A 16,754-nucleotide genomic window follows, 5' to 3' on the forward strand; every position below is an offset into this window, starting at 1 on the left:
AAACTTGGTTTGCGTTGAGACTTGTAAGGTTTTCCACATAGATAAAATTTTCAACTTTCAATTAGTTGTTTTTTTTTTCCTTCTTCAGGGTTACAGGATGTTTAACAACTGTAGTATTTACAATATTTTCCTATTTGCACATGTGTTACTCTCCTCATCACATGGATCAATATATTTATTCCTCTCTATCTTTCTTCTCTTAAATATCGTGTCCTCCACCCATGTTGCAATATTAGGGGAACCAAAGAAGTATGTAATTGCAAACATTAATGATCATGAGACGAATTGAAGTGTTGCGATTAATCTGAAACGAATTGAATATTTGTAACCGTTGACATTGGGCACATAGAAGGGTAATAAGTGTGTCTGTCATTTGTGTAGGCACACTTCAGCTTGAAATTGATCCTCCTCTTTGTAAAGCGTAGCTGTGTAGGTGCACCACCTTCACAAGTGCAAAGACACTCTATTTTAATTTTATTAGAGTCATCCCTTAACTATCTTGCAACGTCTCTTAGCCTTTTAAAAAATACCACTTTATTCTAAACGATAAATAATAACTCGATGCTAATGATGGTTATTCCCAAAGTTGACCACTCAAGAATAGAGGAGTTAAAAACTATTTTGATCGATTTGATCCGAAAAAAAAAAAAAAAAAATCTAAATTCATATTTTAATTTGTACATACATAATAGTCTAGTACTTATGCTTCAAATTTGAAATGACCATGGCCGGACATGACCCGACCTAACTGACCCTGATCCAATAACCCGAATTGACACCGCTACATAGATCCCCCTTGGAAACCCATTTGTCGTAACACGTGGAGTCTCTTGGACCTCAACATGAACCAATGATGGGGCGAAAAGAGGACACAGCCCATACCAAAGAGTTGGCCTTTTGGCTTCCTCATAACAAAAGCGAGCTAATTGCAGCTCTCTTCTTCCCATCGTCCACTACTAACACCTTCATCCTAATTTTCTCTCTCTTTCTTGTTACCTTGCCATACATCTGATTCTATGCTATGTAAATTATGATTACTGATAATACTGGGAGCAGCAAAAGGTCAGAATTTGTCTAATGTTATGTAGTACTGTATATATTAAGAAGTATAACATTTTCACTTAGAAATTCCTTCTTACTATGATAATTCTCTGTTATCTGCATCTTTTCTAATTTTTTTTTGTTTTTGTTTTTGTTTTTCTAAAGTCTGCCTGCACAATATTTCAATGGTACTACTTGATTATAACATTTAACTGACATAAATTTTTAGAAGTGGGATTTTGAATATTTGAATATTTTGTATTTTTTGAACATTCCTGAGCTGGGTTTAGGATTTTTTTTTTAATTTTTTTTTTGAAAATGAATTTGTAAGTTTTAAGATTATATACATGTATACTTTTTCTGGGTTTAAGTTTACTATTCCAATGTTTGATCTTTGATTAATGTAACTTCTACCTGCTTTGCTGATTGTTGAATTTTGGTTGTTTATGTTACCGATAAAATGGCTGTAGTTTTGGGGAATTCTGTAAATGAGTTAAATTATTCTTTTGAATTTGAAATTTCTATATATTCTATCCGATATTTCTGGGATTTTGTCATTGTTTTATTTTGAATATATTTATATTTTTTTAATTCTGTTTTGGGTTTTCCTGTATTTACTCTATCTACAAATCTTTGTTATTTCCTGTTTAATGTGCTTAGTTGCTGAGTTGGGCTATTTTTGTAGATAAATAGTTGAAGTATTGAATTAGAACCAAAATTAGGTGCAATTATAGTCTGATTAATTGGCAATGTTATTGTGGTGAGGATACTAGTGAAATAATTGCCTAATTTTGTTGTATTAATGTACAGATAACCCTTGTGTGACTAAACCATGGATAATTAGTTGAACAATTTAGTTTCAAGATGTCACGACCGTCCCAACTTCCACCTCGGTGCCCATTGCAAAAGAAAGCTGTTGCACACCAAACCCACGACCCTAGCTCGATTTATTCCCAAGGAGTTAATAAGTCCAGTGCTAGACATCATAGATCGTTATCTCAAAGTTCGGTGTTGGAGGAACAACCAGCGTGGCTTGATGACTTGTTAAGCAACTCGGACTCAGTTCCTAAAGGGATTCGCCACTGTAGGTCGGCTAGTGATTCGTTTGCTGTTTTGGATGGTATTGTCCCAAACTTACTTCTGTCTGCAAGTCATGAGGATGAACAAGTAGAGGATAGTAACATATTGGGATCTGGTTGTATATATGGCCCTAATTCTCCTCGTCGAAGATCCACTGTAGAGTTTTTGGATAACACAGTGCTTTTGGCAATGTCTGATTACGTTGATCAAAGTCCAATGCAATTTGTCAAAGAGAATCCTCGGAGTTATGGGACTCGTTTGGACTTAAAGAATGATTTTTGTGATGCACCCAGTTACTACAATATTGTTGCAAAAACTGCAAAGAGGTAAATTATTTATTTTCTGCTGAGTCATAATATGTAAATCACTGCCTCCTCTTTACCTAGTCATATATATGTTGTTTACTGTTTGATTAAGCTATACATGTCTATCTTCCTTGTATTCATTTGAATTTGAAAATGTATATGATTGACACATGTCTAAATATTGTGGTGATTCATCACTTACAGGCATCCTGGACAGCGCTCTAGAGCTCGCAAGCTTCAGTACATTGCTGAACTAGAAAGAACTGTGAATGTGTTCCAGGTATAATATGTAATTACAATTTATTATACTGTTTTCTGCTATGAGATATAATGTTCTGTCTTACAATGTGCTGGTACTCTTGTTGCACTACTAATGAAAGGAGACATAATAAACTAGATCTCTGTTTGCAGATATTTCCTCTTATTATGCTCTTCCTTGCGTAAATTATCAATCATCTTTTGCATGTAACAACTCTTATTTTCTTCAGTGAAACATATTTATCTCTCTAGCCATTAAGTCAAGATCATATGTGAACTAATCTGTGACATGTATCTTTGATGTTTCTTAAGTTGTTTGCCTAACCTTTTGTTTTCCCTTGATGATTGAAATTCAAGCAATTCATTTGTGGTTAGGACATATTTTATACTTACTCTGTTTACTTTATAGTATTTACACATTATACTTTGACTACATTGGGTGATTTGTAAATAATCGTTTCACTAAATTACAACACTTACATATGACACATTATTTAAGGTAAAAGCAGAGAGAGGCAAAGCAACCTATGTGATTACAAAAGTATATTCTAATAAGATTAAGAGGACAGGAGAAGTTATCACCGTATCCTCAAAATATAGTAACAGTTGGTTAAAGTGTGTTAATTTTTTTTTTCCTTTTTTTTGGTTGGATAAATTTAATATTCTCAAGTCAGACTTAGTCATAATAGATTCAGTCATGGTACAAGTGTTTGTGCTATGGGATTTTGTCAGATAAGTGGAAGCCAAGTTAAAGCTTATGAGTTTAGAACAGATTTTGTATGTAAGTTCATGTATCCATTAGATTTCCATGTGAAGGCTTAGAAAAAATAAAATAATATTATTTTTTTTATCAGAAACTTCAACTCCTTGTTACAGCTTCTTCGATTAATGTCATGATTTAAGGAACTTTATGGACAATAGGCAACCTATCTATTACAAATAGTAGCCAACTATCATTTAAAGACAAACAAATGGCCAATAGAATTTTTATAGCTTAGTGCATAAGGTGTTTAAAATTACCCTTGGTAGCCATTACCAATGAACGAGAACCGACTTTGCATTAACAATGAAAGCTCTTATTTATTGGTAGTTGTTGCATAAAGCTCCTTATTCTTTCTGTGAATCCATTGTAAACTATATAGTTGCCAACTTGCAACATTGCTTGGTGATATTCATTGTCAGTGCTTTATATGAATGTCTAGAGTTGACAAAGCAACTTAATGGCCGTGTTCATGCTTGGTTTCATGTCAATTTTGGGGTCACCAAATATTATAAAAATTATGTAACAAGTAGAATGATAGCGTATCTCTCTAGTAGAGTAGTAGGTTCTTCAAAATTGTCTTCCAGACTCTTAATGAATGCACTCTAACGTATTTTACCTATAGAATAGTCCTCAATCCCACCAAAATGTGTTTTGTATTATTCAGTTGCATGCAGAATTCATACCCTCTAAAGTGCCATATCGGCTTCCAAGATGTTTTGCATGACCCTCCCCCCCCCCCCCCCCGGGCCCCCGTCTTCCAGGATCTAGAATGACTATTGGTACTTTTAACTTGTTATGTTAATGCTTGCTTATCATATGCAAAGATTGAAGTCATCAAGAGGACATTTCTATTTTCTGGACACCTCTAAGCACCAGTTTTTTTTTATTTATTTTTTTTTGTTTTTTTTTTGGAATATAACTAAACAATGAGGCAGGGAAATTTTTAAGAACCATACTACTTTGCGCAAAACTTAGTTATTTGAAACTTGACTCTCACTAAAATCTATCTAGTGATATTTGGTCTTTTGTTCAAGAGGTTCACAATGAACAATTTAGTAGTACTTGTCTGGGGATTTTCTTGTTTCATACTCACCCCCCTCTTCCGGTCAGCTGTTCTGAATAATTGTTCTGTGTTGCAGACGTTGCAATCAGAGCTATCAATAAGGGTTTCTACCTTGCTTCAGCAAAAAGTTGGATTGTCTCTGGAGAATAACCAGTTAAAGCAGCAGGTGGCAAAGCTACAGCAACAAAAGCTGTTGATGGATGGTAAGCCTATACTTCCTCATTTTAATTTTTTGTAACAATCAGTTTTTTTTTTTTTAAAGCCTGAATCTCTTTGTTACTATTTAATGTCTTCCTGTGCTTATCTTTTACGTTGAATGCAAGTGACAACACATCCTGTTTTCAACAGCTGCTTCACATTATATTTTGTGCTCTTCAAAAGTAATAGCCCAATTTTCTGATATAGTAAAACTTCAACTCTGTTAGCTTCTCTGAGTACCTGTCGTTAATGGCCTTCTATGAAACTTGAGTCATCCAGAATGCAAAAACAGAGTCACTAGTGCAGAGTGGTCATAGTTGGGAAGATTTAGAGGATTCCTTGCTAAATACAGAGTAACAGATTATATCTTTTATGTTAAAGTCATGCTTAATGTGACACCATTATCCTAGTGTTTTTTTTTTCTCAGGCCAAATATAATAAACTCAAGAACCTAAAGGTTCCAAATTATTGGACCTTTTCTGGCTGTCTCCCACTCAACAACTTGCTGTATACCCACAAGGTTTGATTGGTTTGCAACCACTCAACATAAAATATTTTTTATAAAGTCAAGTTGGCAACTGTGTAATATAGTCATCTTTTGCTAATAAGGTTGGAGCCAACTGAATAGTTTGATGTTTCAGTGCTAGTTTTGATACGCTCTTGGGTAAGACCGTCTCATTAAGATTCATCGTGATTGGTGAGTGTGACACTATAAGTTACGCTAAACAGTATGAGGTCACCCTCTGTAAGTGCTTCCTTCCTAATTGGTTAACATGTTTCTTGTTTGTCAATGCATAAATTCAATTGCAAATATTTTTATTATATAAATAAGTAGAATAAAGTAAAGTTAGATATTATATAATGAGAGAAATTAGAGTTTGTGAATAGTATCTAAAGTCAAAATATGTCAACTAATATGAAACTGAGTATGCAGTTACCCTGGCCCTGGGATAGCACTCCCAATAGATTTTTGTGACACTGTTACGTACAAGACTTTGCCTTACATGTTTAGCAGCGATAATAAAAGGCAAAAGGCTAAATAATACATATTTTCGACAATAACATTCCTTCTTTACTAAAAATAGTCTAAGTTTGTTACTTTAATTCCATTTGACAGGAGAATATCAAACCCTGAGCAAAGAAGCTGAGAGGCTAAAGCTCAGCCTGGCAAATTCTCGAAGCAGCACAATCGACACATATGTTGGTTCAAATGAGACTGATTCTGGAGAAGTATCATGGCAGATTTTGGATTGGACAAAACTTCATTTGTGAATCTGATCTTTGAAGGCTAGGTTGTTCCCATCCAAATGATTTGCCAGATTTTTTGATCGAATATTTGTGATCAAAAGAAAAATGGAAATACTTTCCACAGCAGCTGCACGAATGAGAACTTATGTGAATTACTTCAATATCTTTTCGCTGTTGGGTATCATTATGAGTAGTATATTTCTTCTAAGAACATTTTTTGCTTGGTAGCCTGGTCGGTTCATCTTAAACTTGATAGATGTATTGAGGTTCCATTTATTTACAAGATGTACATCATAATGCCCTTTCATATCCACAACATGTACTAACAAGTCAATCTATCTATCAATTGGATGTCCTAAAATTCAATTATACCAGATATACAAGATTCACCTAGACATAAACTCGTTTCTAACAAGAGTGGACTAATTTTGATTTTTTTAATAAGAAGAATAATATCATTAATGAATAGTCATATGACATCTACAATAATATAAGTAATAAAGATTTTTAAACAACAAATTTAATAATACTACTAAATTGAATTGGCGGTATGGTGATGCTCCTTGTGAACTAAAAAACATAGGCTGACTCAATAAGGTGAAAAACATACTATCTTAGATTGATATTGTTCTTAACATAGTACTTCTTACGTTCTCTTTTCATTGCAATCGGAGAGGGGGGCAGGGTGGCAGGGTGTATTACTATTGTGGGAGAGGATATAGACATAGATAAAAAGAAAAACACGTCTAATGTGGAGAGAGATGGTGAGCATTATTGGATAAATAAAGTAATTTTATAATTAATTTGCAATTTCACAAAATAAATATGTTGTGATTAAAAGAAAATGAAGGAATTACTATTTTGCACAAATATTACTAAAAAGGAAAGACAATTAGATGAAAACAAGACCCCCTTACTATCATAAGGCCACTTATTGATTCACAAAAGTGGTCTTATGATGGTATAATTGTCTTGGGAGATTCTCAGGCTCTAGCTACTAGAGGTTTTAATGCCTCTAGTAAGGACCAATCTATATATTAAAATAGATGTTAAAAAAAAGGAAAATAAAATTATTATTAAAAAAAAAAAGGTCATGTGACTCCAAGAGAGAGGAGTCCAAGGGAGAGAGAGAAAGAAAAAAAAAAGTTCAGCTCTCCATTATCAATTGAAGCACCCAAAAGAAGGAGAAAGTAGCTAAAATTTTTCCATATTTTCGGTAGTGGGAGGATCGATACATTCATCAATTTGTTGAAGACAGAAGAGGAGGAGGAGCATCAATCCAAGGAGCAAGGATGAAGCTTTCAACTACATCTTGTAAGTTATAGTATATATTTGACTTCATTTTTAGGGAATTGACATCTTAAATTGTAAATCTATAATAATGAAAATTGTAAGTAGTCATTGAAATTGGTGGCCGGGAAGAAATACATGTTGTAGTTGTGGTGAAATTATGTATATGTGCTAGGTGTAATTTTATAAATATTTAAATATTTAATTGTGGAATAATTAGCGGTAATAAGAATACAATAAAATGGTTGATTACTACTATTGGTTAAAATTGTTGTTGGTGTTTAATTATGATGTAATTGAAAAAAAAAGAAAAAAAAAATAGAAGTATAAGAAATTTAAAAGTAGTATTTTCGTGTCTTATGAACCAAAACTTATGTACAAGTATTTTTTTTTTTTTTTTTGACAAGAACAAATGTATTCATAAAATCAGAATTTACAACCTACAGAACAAGAACTTAAACTTAAAATATGACTTTTAACACTAAAGCCGTTACGACAACTTTTGAGATTAAAGACGAAAATAAACTTAAATTGGCCTGATAAGTCGCAGATTAGGGACTCCTTACAAACCAAGGAGCAAAAACATACTATATTCCACGAAGAGAGCAACGGAGGGGAACGAAACTGTTTGAGCATGGCTAGCAAATCCTTACATGGCGGGATCAACTCATCACCAAGTAAGGTCATCAAACGGGTCACTTGAACTAGTGACCTTCCAATCAATAGCTTTCCTTGTTGGCAAGAAAGCTTTGACAACGTTGAGGCTCGAGAAACCCCAAAACAAAGTTTGGGCGCCTATTTCAGATAAAAAGGATCAGGAGTAATGACCAAACAAATCATTACATCCGAGGGAAGAGAAACCAAACCCACACCACTCCAACAACATACACACTTCACCTTAGCCAAGGCCAACTTCTTGTTCAAACCCCCAACAACCGCACCTTTAACCTCTCTTACCACAATAACCACACCACAGTCCTTAACAAAGGATCTTAACTCCCTCTGCACACAACCATCCAAAATGATATAGCCAAAACAACTAAATAGTCCGGAAAACAACCAAAGGGGGCTAAAACATGCCGTAACACAAGCTAAGGCAAATAAACTCTGAAAAATACTAATAACAAACATACTTAAGAAAGGGAACAAACTAGAGGAGAGCACCGTCCAAACCGAAAACCCGAAACCACTTACACTAGGAACTCGAAACCCTAGCCCTAACTTCACCGTTTCCGTCACTAACTACTCTTGACGGCGGCGTTAGACTTAGCCCTCCAGCACAAGGACCCACGAAACCCTAACCCTAACTTTACCGTTTCCGTCACAGTCAAAATTACCGATGACCTTTATGACGGCGGCGTTAGGCCTTGTTTCACCGGCGAAGACCCTTTGAACGAACACAAACCTTCCACACAAAGGTGGACAACGACGACGGAGGTGGACGATCTAAACACTCCCCTCAGAACCTTCGAAACTTAGAAGAGGCTCTCACAAACACCTCCAAAGGATTAAAATCCCCGAGAAGAAAGAGGAACACGGTGTGAGTAAACCACCAAACCCAAGAAGGGGAAAAGAAAATAAAGGGGAAGAGAAACAAAATCCAAAAGAAGAAGAAAACAGAGGAGGGGGAAAGAAGACGAGGGGGCCACGGCGGCCGGAGCTCCAGCGGCTCTGAGTTTGAAGCCACCTCAAAGCAGGACGAAAAGAGGAAATGATAACGGAGGACAGAGCCTCTCTCGCCGGCGATCCTCGCAGATTACAAGAGGAGAGAAGGAAGGAACCTCGCCGGAGAAACGGCTGCGGCGCCGGATCTTCGGCGAGCCTTAGGTTTCCGGCAGAAGGTTTCTTTGGAGGAGGAGAGAGAATAGAGAGTTTGGAGGAGTAGAGAACGGCCTTTCCATGTGTTTATGTTGAGGATCGATGAATTAAACAGTTATATTCTACTTATGTGGAGATCTAATTGTGAAGGTAAAATTGCTTAACGAATTAAATTGCGATTGGCTTGATGCTCAATATTGGTCTACAATTGATGTTTGTTGGTATGAAGTTGGTTTTACGAATTAAAAGGTATACATTTGTTGTATATTGGTATAAATATGTAATCAAAGTATTTTAACATATTGATTTTGGGCTTTAAGAAAGCATAATGTATTAATTTTTAGTAATTGAGAAAGTATAATGTGTAATGTATGAATAATAATATAATGGTGTGAAAAATGATAATCACTTCGTTTCAAAATAAATGTCCCATTTGACTTTTTTTGCGCTATTCACAAATTTCACGCTGACCAATGTTAGTGATTCATATATAAGAAAAAATAATAATAATTATATAGGTACTTGTTAGAATCGTCTAACAGCCTTCAACAACATTATTATTACATTTTGGCCATGACAAGAGCAAATACTGCCATTTCCATGAGGATGTTGGCCATGACACCAACGGTTGCTATAGCCTCAGGCGGCTGTTGGACCGTCAGTCTGAGGAGGAGGCTCTGAAGTCCTACTTACCCAAGTCCAAGGGTACCCCCAAGACAAACAAGGGACACCTATCCAAACCAACGGCTGCTAACTCTGAAACAGACGAAGAAACAGTCTTCACTAAAGCAGGCGGTTTTGCGGGTGGAGGTCCCACCATCCGGGGTACTGAGGACAATATCAGGAAGCTGGTCAACTCAGCAAATGAGGGTCAGGCGGCGAAAGACACCTTTCCTGAGGTCCTTATTCCTGAAAAAGACCGAGGCCAGGTTAGACGGCCTCACGATGACCCCATCGTCATCGAATGTTATGTTGCCAACCAACGAGTTGGCCGGATCTTAATTGATACCGGGAGCTCGTCAAACATGATAAAATATCAGTGCTTGACAAAGCTTAAGTACAAGCCTAGCAACATGCATGAGGCTCCTCACCCCTTAGTCGGTTTTGGGGGAGGGGTGGTGCATCCGGTGGGAAGGATTGACCTACCCATCTGGCTGGGAGAAAAGGGGCAAGGGCGGCACATGGTCGTCAAGTTCCTTGTTGTTGAGGAGCTATCCGCCTACAATATGATTTTTGGTCACCCCACCCTCAACGAGTCCAAGGCTGTCATCATCCCGTCTCTCATGCTGATTAAGTTTCAGAAGGATGATGGGGCAGTCGGTGCCTTGAATGAGGACCAAAAGACGGATAGGGAGTGTTACCTCTCAGATGTCAAACCAACTATGGCTTCAGCCAGTCATGGCGAAGAACCTATATAACTGGATAACTGCGATCACGCAGTGCCATCTCTAAGGGCAACCGGTAAAAAGAGAAAGGTGGACCAACTGGCACCCGTCAAAAAAGAAAAACAATAGCAATCACTGACCGGTGAACGGTCGGATGACCTCCGACCCCAGCCGGCTGGTGAGGGCGTTGATGTCGTCCTAAACGACAGCCGGCCCGATAGAACTGTGAAGGTTAGGACGGTCGCTTTTGAGAAATTGGGAGCAGATTTGCTCCAACAGGTGAGAGAGTTCAAAGACATTTTTGCCTTTGAAGTGAAAGAGATGCCAGGCGTCAGCCCGTATCTTGCTGTCCACAAACTCGTCGTTGATCCCAAAAAGAAACCGGTTAGGCAAAAGAAGAGGAATCACGGAGAGGAAAGATCTCAGGCGGCAGCTGCCGAGGTCAAAAAGTTGCCAGATGTTTAGTTCATCCGGAAATGCTACTACTCGGATTGGGTAACAAACGTTGTCCTTGTTAAAAAGCCGAATGACACCTAGTGGATGTGTGTAGACTACACAGATATGAACAGGGCATGCCGGAAGGATAGTTATCCACTTCCAAAGATCGACAGCTTAGTCGACTCTATAGTCGGTCATGCTCTGATGAGTTTCATGGACGCCTACTCAAGTTTCCATCAAATACCCCTGTGGAAAAAAGATCAAGAGAAGACGACATTCGTCACTGATCAGGGGTTAAATTGTTATACAGTGATGCCGTTTGGGTTGAAGAATGCGCCTGCTACTTTCCAACGAATGATAAATACGGTTTTCATCAATCAAATTGGAAGGAATGTAGAGGCGTATATTGATGACATGATAGTCAAATCCAAACTACAGACGGATCACCTGAGTGACCTCCGAGAAACCTTCACCACCCTCAGGCGGCACAAGGTCATGCTTAACCCCAAGAAGTGTGTCTTTGGTGTTGAGTCTGGTAAGTTTCTCGGATTTCTGATGATCAAAGAGGCATAGAGGCTAATCCGGAAAAAGTACAGGCGGTTATTGACATGCAATCACCCCGCATTGTCAAGGAAGTCCAGAAACTTACCGGTTGCCTGGCGGCATTGGGGAGGTTCCTTAGCCTGTCAGGCAACAAATGCCTCTATTTCTTCCAAGCAATCAGGAAGAGGTCAAGATTCGAGTGGGGTGAAGAGGCTGAGGCGGCATTTCAGAGGCTAAAACAACATTTGCACTCTTTACCAAGGCTAGTGAACCCCCTGCCCCAGGAGGTTCTCTACATGTACCTAGTCGTCTCAGATTACTCCCTTAGTGTTGTTCTCCTTGTTGAGAGAGACGGCAATCAACTCCCGGTGTATTTCATCAGCCACGTTCTCGAAAACGCTGAACTCCGGTACCCAATGATTGAAAAATTTGGGCTGGCTCTTTACAAAGCAGTCAAGCGGTTGAAACCCTACTTTTTGGCACATTTGGTGATTGTGTATACTGATCAGCCACTCAAGCGGCCAATGACTACTATAGAGTCATCCGGCAGAATGATAAAATGGGCTGTTGAAATACAGAGCCTGAAGATAACTTTCGAACCCAGGCGGGCAGTGAAAGGTCAGGCGTTTGACGACTTCATTGTCGAAATGACTAGGCCAGTACAACCGGCAAATTCGGATCAGGTTTGGTAGTTATTTGTAGACGGAAGCTCTATTATGAACGGCTGTGGTGTAGGCGTAATCTGTCATTCTCCAGAAGGGGATAAATATGAATATGCACTACGGTTTAAGTCCCAAACCTCAAACAATGAGGCGGGGTATGAAGACCTGCTGGCTAGTATACGCATGTGCAAGGCGGCAGGGGCAAGAAAAGTCGATGCCTACTCTGATTCTCAATTGATCGTCAGCCAATTCCATGGGGACAATGAAGCCACCCATCCGGCTATGATCAAATATCTGCAGGCGGTCAGGGAGGAGGTTGTGACACTTGACGAATTTAATCTACAACAAGTGCCACGGTCTGAAAACAATCAGGCGGATGGACTTTCCAAATTGGCATCATCCGTCTCCTGTGATGCGCCTAGGTCAGTCTTTTGGGAGGTCATGGAAAAAAGAAGTATTGGACATGATCCCATTGGAGTATTTTACCGAAGCTTTACCTGGATGGACCCCATCCGAGCTTATCTGACAGACGGCACTCTGCCGGATGCCTCTTCAGAAGCGGCCGCTCTTAAAAAACGAGTTACGAGCGTTGTAATGCATCAAGGAGAACTCCTCCGAAAGGGGTACGTGCAGCCGTTTTTGAAATGTGTTACCCCAGAGAAGGGGAGAGAAGTCTTAGAGGATCTGCATGCGGGTTTTTTTACATCACATATAGGCGGCAGATCCCTGGTAAGAGAGCCAGGCGGCAGGGCTACTTTTGGCCCACTTTTGAGGCAGATGCCATGAATTTGGTGAAGAGATGTGACAAATGTCAACGGTTTGGCCGGCTGATACACCGACCGGCCACAGACCTAACAGCCATTCACAGTCCAGTTCCCTTTGCAAAGTGGGGCATGGACATCCTGAGACCATACACGCCTGCTTCAGGCGGTCACCGTTACATCTTGGTTGCTGTGGATTACTTCACCAAATGGGTTGAAGCAGAGGTGGTCAAAGGCATAAAGACTAAGGATGTGATTTCCTTCATCTGGAGAAACGTAGTCACTCGATTTGGGGTTCTCATATCCATGGTCTTTGACAATGGTCCCCAGTTTAAAACGCCTGCCCTCAAGAGTTTGTTGGAGGATCAAGGGATCTCACACTGTTTTGCATACGTTGGCCGGCCCTAGGCAAACGGCCAAGTTGAAGCCTTCAACAAACTCATCTCAGACGGCATAAAAAAGAAAGTTAAGAGAGATGGCGGTCTTTGGGCGGATGAGTTACCTCATGTCCTTTGGGCCATCAGAACAACTGAAAAGGGGGCAACCGGTGAAACCCCGTTTCTCATGACATACGGCACTAAAGCCGTCCTACCCATTGAACTTTATGAACCAACACTCCGAGTCATGCTCTATGATGAAGAGGCTAATTGGGTGGCCATGCGTCTTGCATTGGACTCACTCCCGGAGCGCAGGGGCAACGCCGCCTTGCGTCATGAGATATACCGTCTGAGAATGACGAGCGCCTACAACAAAAGAGTACACAAACGGCCCCTTAAATTGCGGGACTTTGTGCTGCGAAAAATGGAGGCAATCGGTAGGGCAAATGAGCAAGGGAAGCTAACTCCTAATTGGGAGGGCCCCTATCGGATTTTTGAAGAGGTCAGAGGCGGCACCTACTGCTTGGAGATCCCAGACGGTAGGCACCTACTACTTCTGAGAAATTGTAAATTTTTGTAAATAGAGTATATTAATGAGAATGCTTTATTTCCAAATTTTTCCTTTTTGCATACATTCGCCATGTCCTGTGCAATATGCAGGTGGTAGCTGCAAAATTAAAGGCCAACCGGCCAGCTAATAATAAAACCGTCTGCTCCAAAAGAGCAGACATCCGGCGACGCCCATTTGGGGTGAATTTGTCGAAGAGAACATCTCCCTTCCGGGTGGTACATTGTTCTAGCGATCATGAATCAAACGGCTTTAGCCGGCTGTTTGAATGATCCTTTGTATTAGAGATGCAACTGGTCGTTTTGGCAAAGCGGTACCCCAGGGCTTTACTTCAAAGTAATACAGCCGGTACCCCAATTGAAAAATACAGCCGCCCGTACCACCAAACAGTACAGACGGCATACGAAATCTTGGTTATGCCATAACCAGCTTTTATACAAAGGCACCTCAAACGGTTATGCCACTGAACCTAGCAAGGTTCAAACCTTGATATTTAACAAATGACTGACCTACAGCCGGCCAAATAACTGGTTGCATACAAACATGGCAAAACGGGGTGCTTTGCGAGTACACTTCAGCCGGTTAATAATGCGATCAGTCTCCTTCAAACAATCAAGCACCGCTTGTCTGTCTAACCGGGTGCACATGTGGACGTTTGCCTGTTATCCTTTTGAAGTTAACAACCAGCCGTCTAGGGGTAAACTCAGTAACATCACCCGGTATATATGGGAAGTCAGGCGTCATTATACTTGGCAAAAATTTGCGAAATAAACTGAGAATCGAATGACAAGATCTGCGTATCAATAGGCGAGCTCCCAGGTGGTATAGTCCGCATCCGGATGATTAAGGGAGAACGCCATCCTCATGGGGTTCTCGCAATCTTGCTCATTCTCCTCAATGAGCCGACTTTGTTTCGCCTGAAGGGTTGCCTTGATGTTTTTCTGAGAAGTGGCAGCCTCCTTCTTCAGGCAGTCATTCTCCTTCTTTAGGGAGGAGTTCTCTGTGCCTTCTTTAAGGTCTGGAGAGAATCCTTGTGGCGCTTCAGTTTTGTCTCAAGATTGTCTAACGCCACCTGAAGGTGATCAGCCTTGACCTTTGACTCATTGAGGGCCTTTTGAAGGGTCTTAATTTGGTCCGCCTGTTGCATGATTATAGATTTAGTTTCTAAGTCATGCACAATCATTGAATACTGAGCTACATTATGGGCGTCATTGGCATCCCGTTTGGCTCTCCTTACCTCCTCTTGTTTGCGTGCATAGGCTTTCTTCAGCCCTTCCACGTGCAGCAATGACTACGAAGACACAGCCGGTGTTAGAAAATACCAAATGAGTATGAGATTATAGTATAAAGGAGAGACGAATGTATAAGAATACCTCGGCCAGGCTGACCATCACACGGTCAGCATTGAAGGCGTTGATCCCATGGGTCGCTTCCTTCTCGTCCTTAGGGACGGCTTTCAGCATGGCCCGGGCGTATTGTGTCACGTCCGGCCAGCGAGGAGATTGATCTGCACCAGAAACAGACTGTGAGAAAGGAGCAAACACCCCTCCAATAGAGTGCCGGCTGGATGACGAGTCCTCCGACTAGAGTTGGGAGTAAGACTTGACCTGCATAGGCAAGCCAAGTAGAGTTAGATTGAAGGGGTCATTCGTACCTTGGGTCTCTTGTGTGCCGTGTGGGCCTTTTCCGGCGGATGTACCGCCTGTAGTTTGTAGGGAAGAACCCTATCCCAGTGTTCTTCACCGTTTTTCCACTGACAGTCATCCGGTTAGCATGAGAGGTCTTTTGGACCTTAGGAGCAGGCTCTTCCCCAACCGGCTTTGGCCGAAATTGTTTGGTAAGAGAGCTAGGAACCTTGCTCCCATCCTGAAACAAGGCAAAAGGGGTCAGATGAAACAACTGGGAATAGAAGAGAAAGCAAGCAAGCAATACGCAAAGAGGTCAGGCGGACTTACTTTCTTGGCCGCCTAGGGCAGCCTTCTTCTCGGCATTCTCCTTTCGGATATCCGAGGCCTTCTTAGCAGGCGTCTTGTATGTTGGCAACATACCTTGCGCTTCAGCTGCAAAATAACAAGAGATGCCTGGTTAGAAAAGGTTCAAAACACATTTAAGTAAAGCAAAATTATAGATCCGGCACAAGTTGGCCGGCTGAGGTTCCTAACCTACATTTATTAAACATGGTGCTCAACCCGCATGCGGACAGGACCGCCTCGTCCCTCAAGGACTTATGTTTGGGTACCTAATTCTTGGGTACATTGATGAGGTCACCGGTTGAGATAGTGGAAGTGGTGAGCTCAAAGAAACCAGACTCTATTATTGCTTCATAATCCCCATCCGGTATTTTAGGCATTTTACATTTTTGCCCAAGTAACTTGGGCTTTCGGTTGTACGTCCGGAGCTCCCGATTTTTCTTCATTGGTTGGAGCTTTGACCAGGTTGAAGCGGTTCTTCCAATCCGACCATTTCGACGGCTTGTCAAGCGTCATTAAGTATTTAGGATATGTCGTCAAAGTGTACCATGCCCTCCAACCGCCCAAGCTCCGGCTTAAATAATGCATATGTGCGAAAGCCTCCCAGTCGGGGTTCAGGTTCTGCATTTCGCAGGCGGCAATATACCCTTGTATATTTACCTAAGAATTAGGGGTAAGTTTCCAGATGCCTAGGCCATAACCCCTAAGTATGGCCTTTATTGTGTTATGAAGGGGAAAGCGGAGCCCCGCTAAGAAAGCCGCCTCATAGCAGCCAAAGAAGTCGTCTGCATTGCGCTGGTTGTCTTCCCAGGCAATAGCCCCCATCTCAGGCGGGACGACTAACTTGTACCCTTCTCCTAAGGGCCGCTTGAGTATGAAATCGGCTAAGTTTCTCTGCATGTTAGCCCTGTCTTTTGTAGAGACAGTGATCATTAGAGGGTCGCCTTTATTGTTCCATGAAGGTCTCTCCTCCTCCTCGCTATCGA

General features: G+C 40.6%; 1 protein-coding gene across 3 annotated transcripts; it reads left to right on the top strand.

Annotated features, from left to right (window-relative positions):
- Nucleotides 1-419: 419 nt before the first annotated feature.
- On the top strand, nucleotides 420-6,332 carry LOC110723242 (basic leucine zipper 34-like). Of its 3 annotated transcripts, XR_002511688.1 has the most exons (7): nucleotides 420-1,062; nucleotides 1,852-2,447; nucleotides 2,631-2,706; nucleotides 4,587-4,713; nucleotides 5,136-5,228; nucleotides 5,350-5,453; nucleotides 5,826-5,947. XR_002511688.1 is itself a non-coding variant. In XM_021902583.1 (5 exons), the coding sequence occupies exons 2-5, from the start codon at nucleotides 1,906-1,908 to the stop codon at nucleotides 5,978-5,980; spliced, it is 900 nt and encodes a 299-aa protein (XP_021758275.1). In that variant the 5' UTR covers nucleotides 836-1,062; nucleotides 1,852-1,905; the 3' UTR covers nucleotides 5,981-6,332. The 3 variants fall into 3 exon arrangements, 1 of the variants encoding a protein (XP_021758275.1); XR_002511687.1 differs by having other exon boundaries at nucleotides 5,136-5,453; XM_021902583.1 differs by lacking the exons at nucleotides 5,136-5,228; nucleotides 5,350-5,453 and having other exon boundaries at nucleotides 836-1,062; nucleotides 5,826-6,332.
- The last annotated feature ends 10,422 nt before the right edge of the window (nucleotides 6,333-16,754 follow it).

The sequence above is a fragment of the Chenopodium quinoa genome, unplaced genomic scaffold (assembly GCF_001683475.1).
Source record: "Chenopodium quinoa cultivar QQ74 unplaced genomic scaffold, ASM168347v1, whole genome shotgun sequence".
In the NCBI taxonomy this organism is placed as follows: Eukaryota; Viridiplantae; Streptophyta; class Magnoliopsida; order Caryophyllales; family Amaranthaceae; genus Chenopodium; species Chenopodium quinoa.

Coding starts and splice junctions, on each gene's coding strand:
- LOC110723242 (XM_021902583.1), top strand. CDS start 1,906: ATGTCACGACCGTCCCAACTTCCACCTCGGTGCCCATTGCAAAAGAAA. Junction 2,448..2,630: donor GTTGCAAAAACTGCAAAGAG/GTAAATTATTTA, acceptor CATCACTTACAG/GCATCCTGGACAGCGCTCTA. Junction 2,707..4,586: donor GAACTGTGAATGTGTTCCAG/GTATAATATGTA, acceptor TCTGTGTTGCAG/ACGTTGCAATCAGAGCTATC.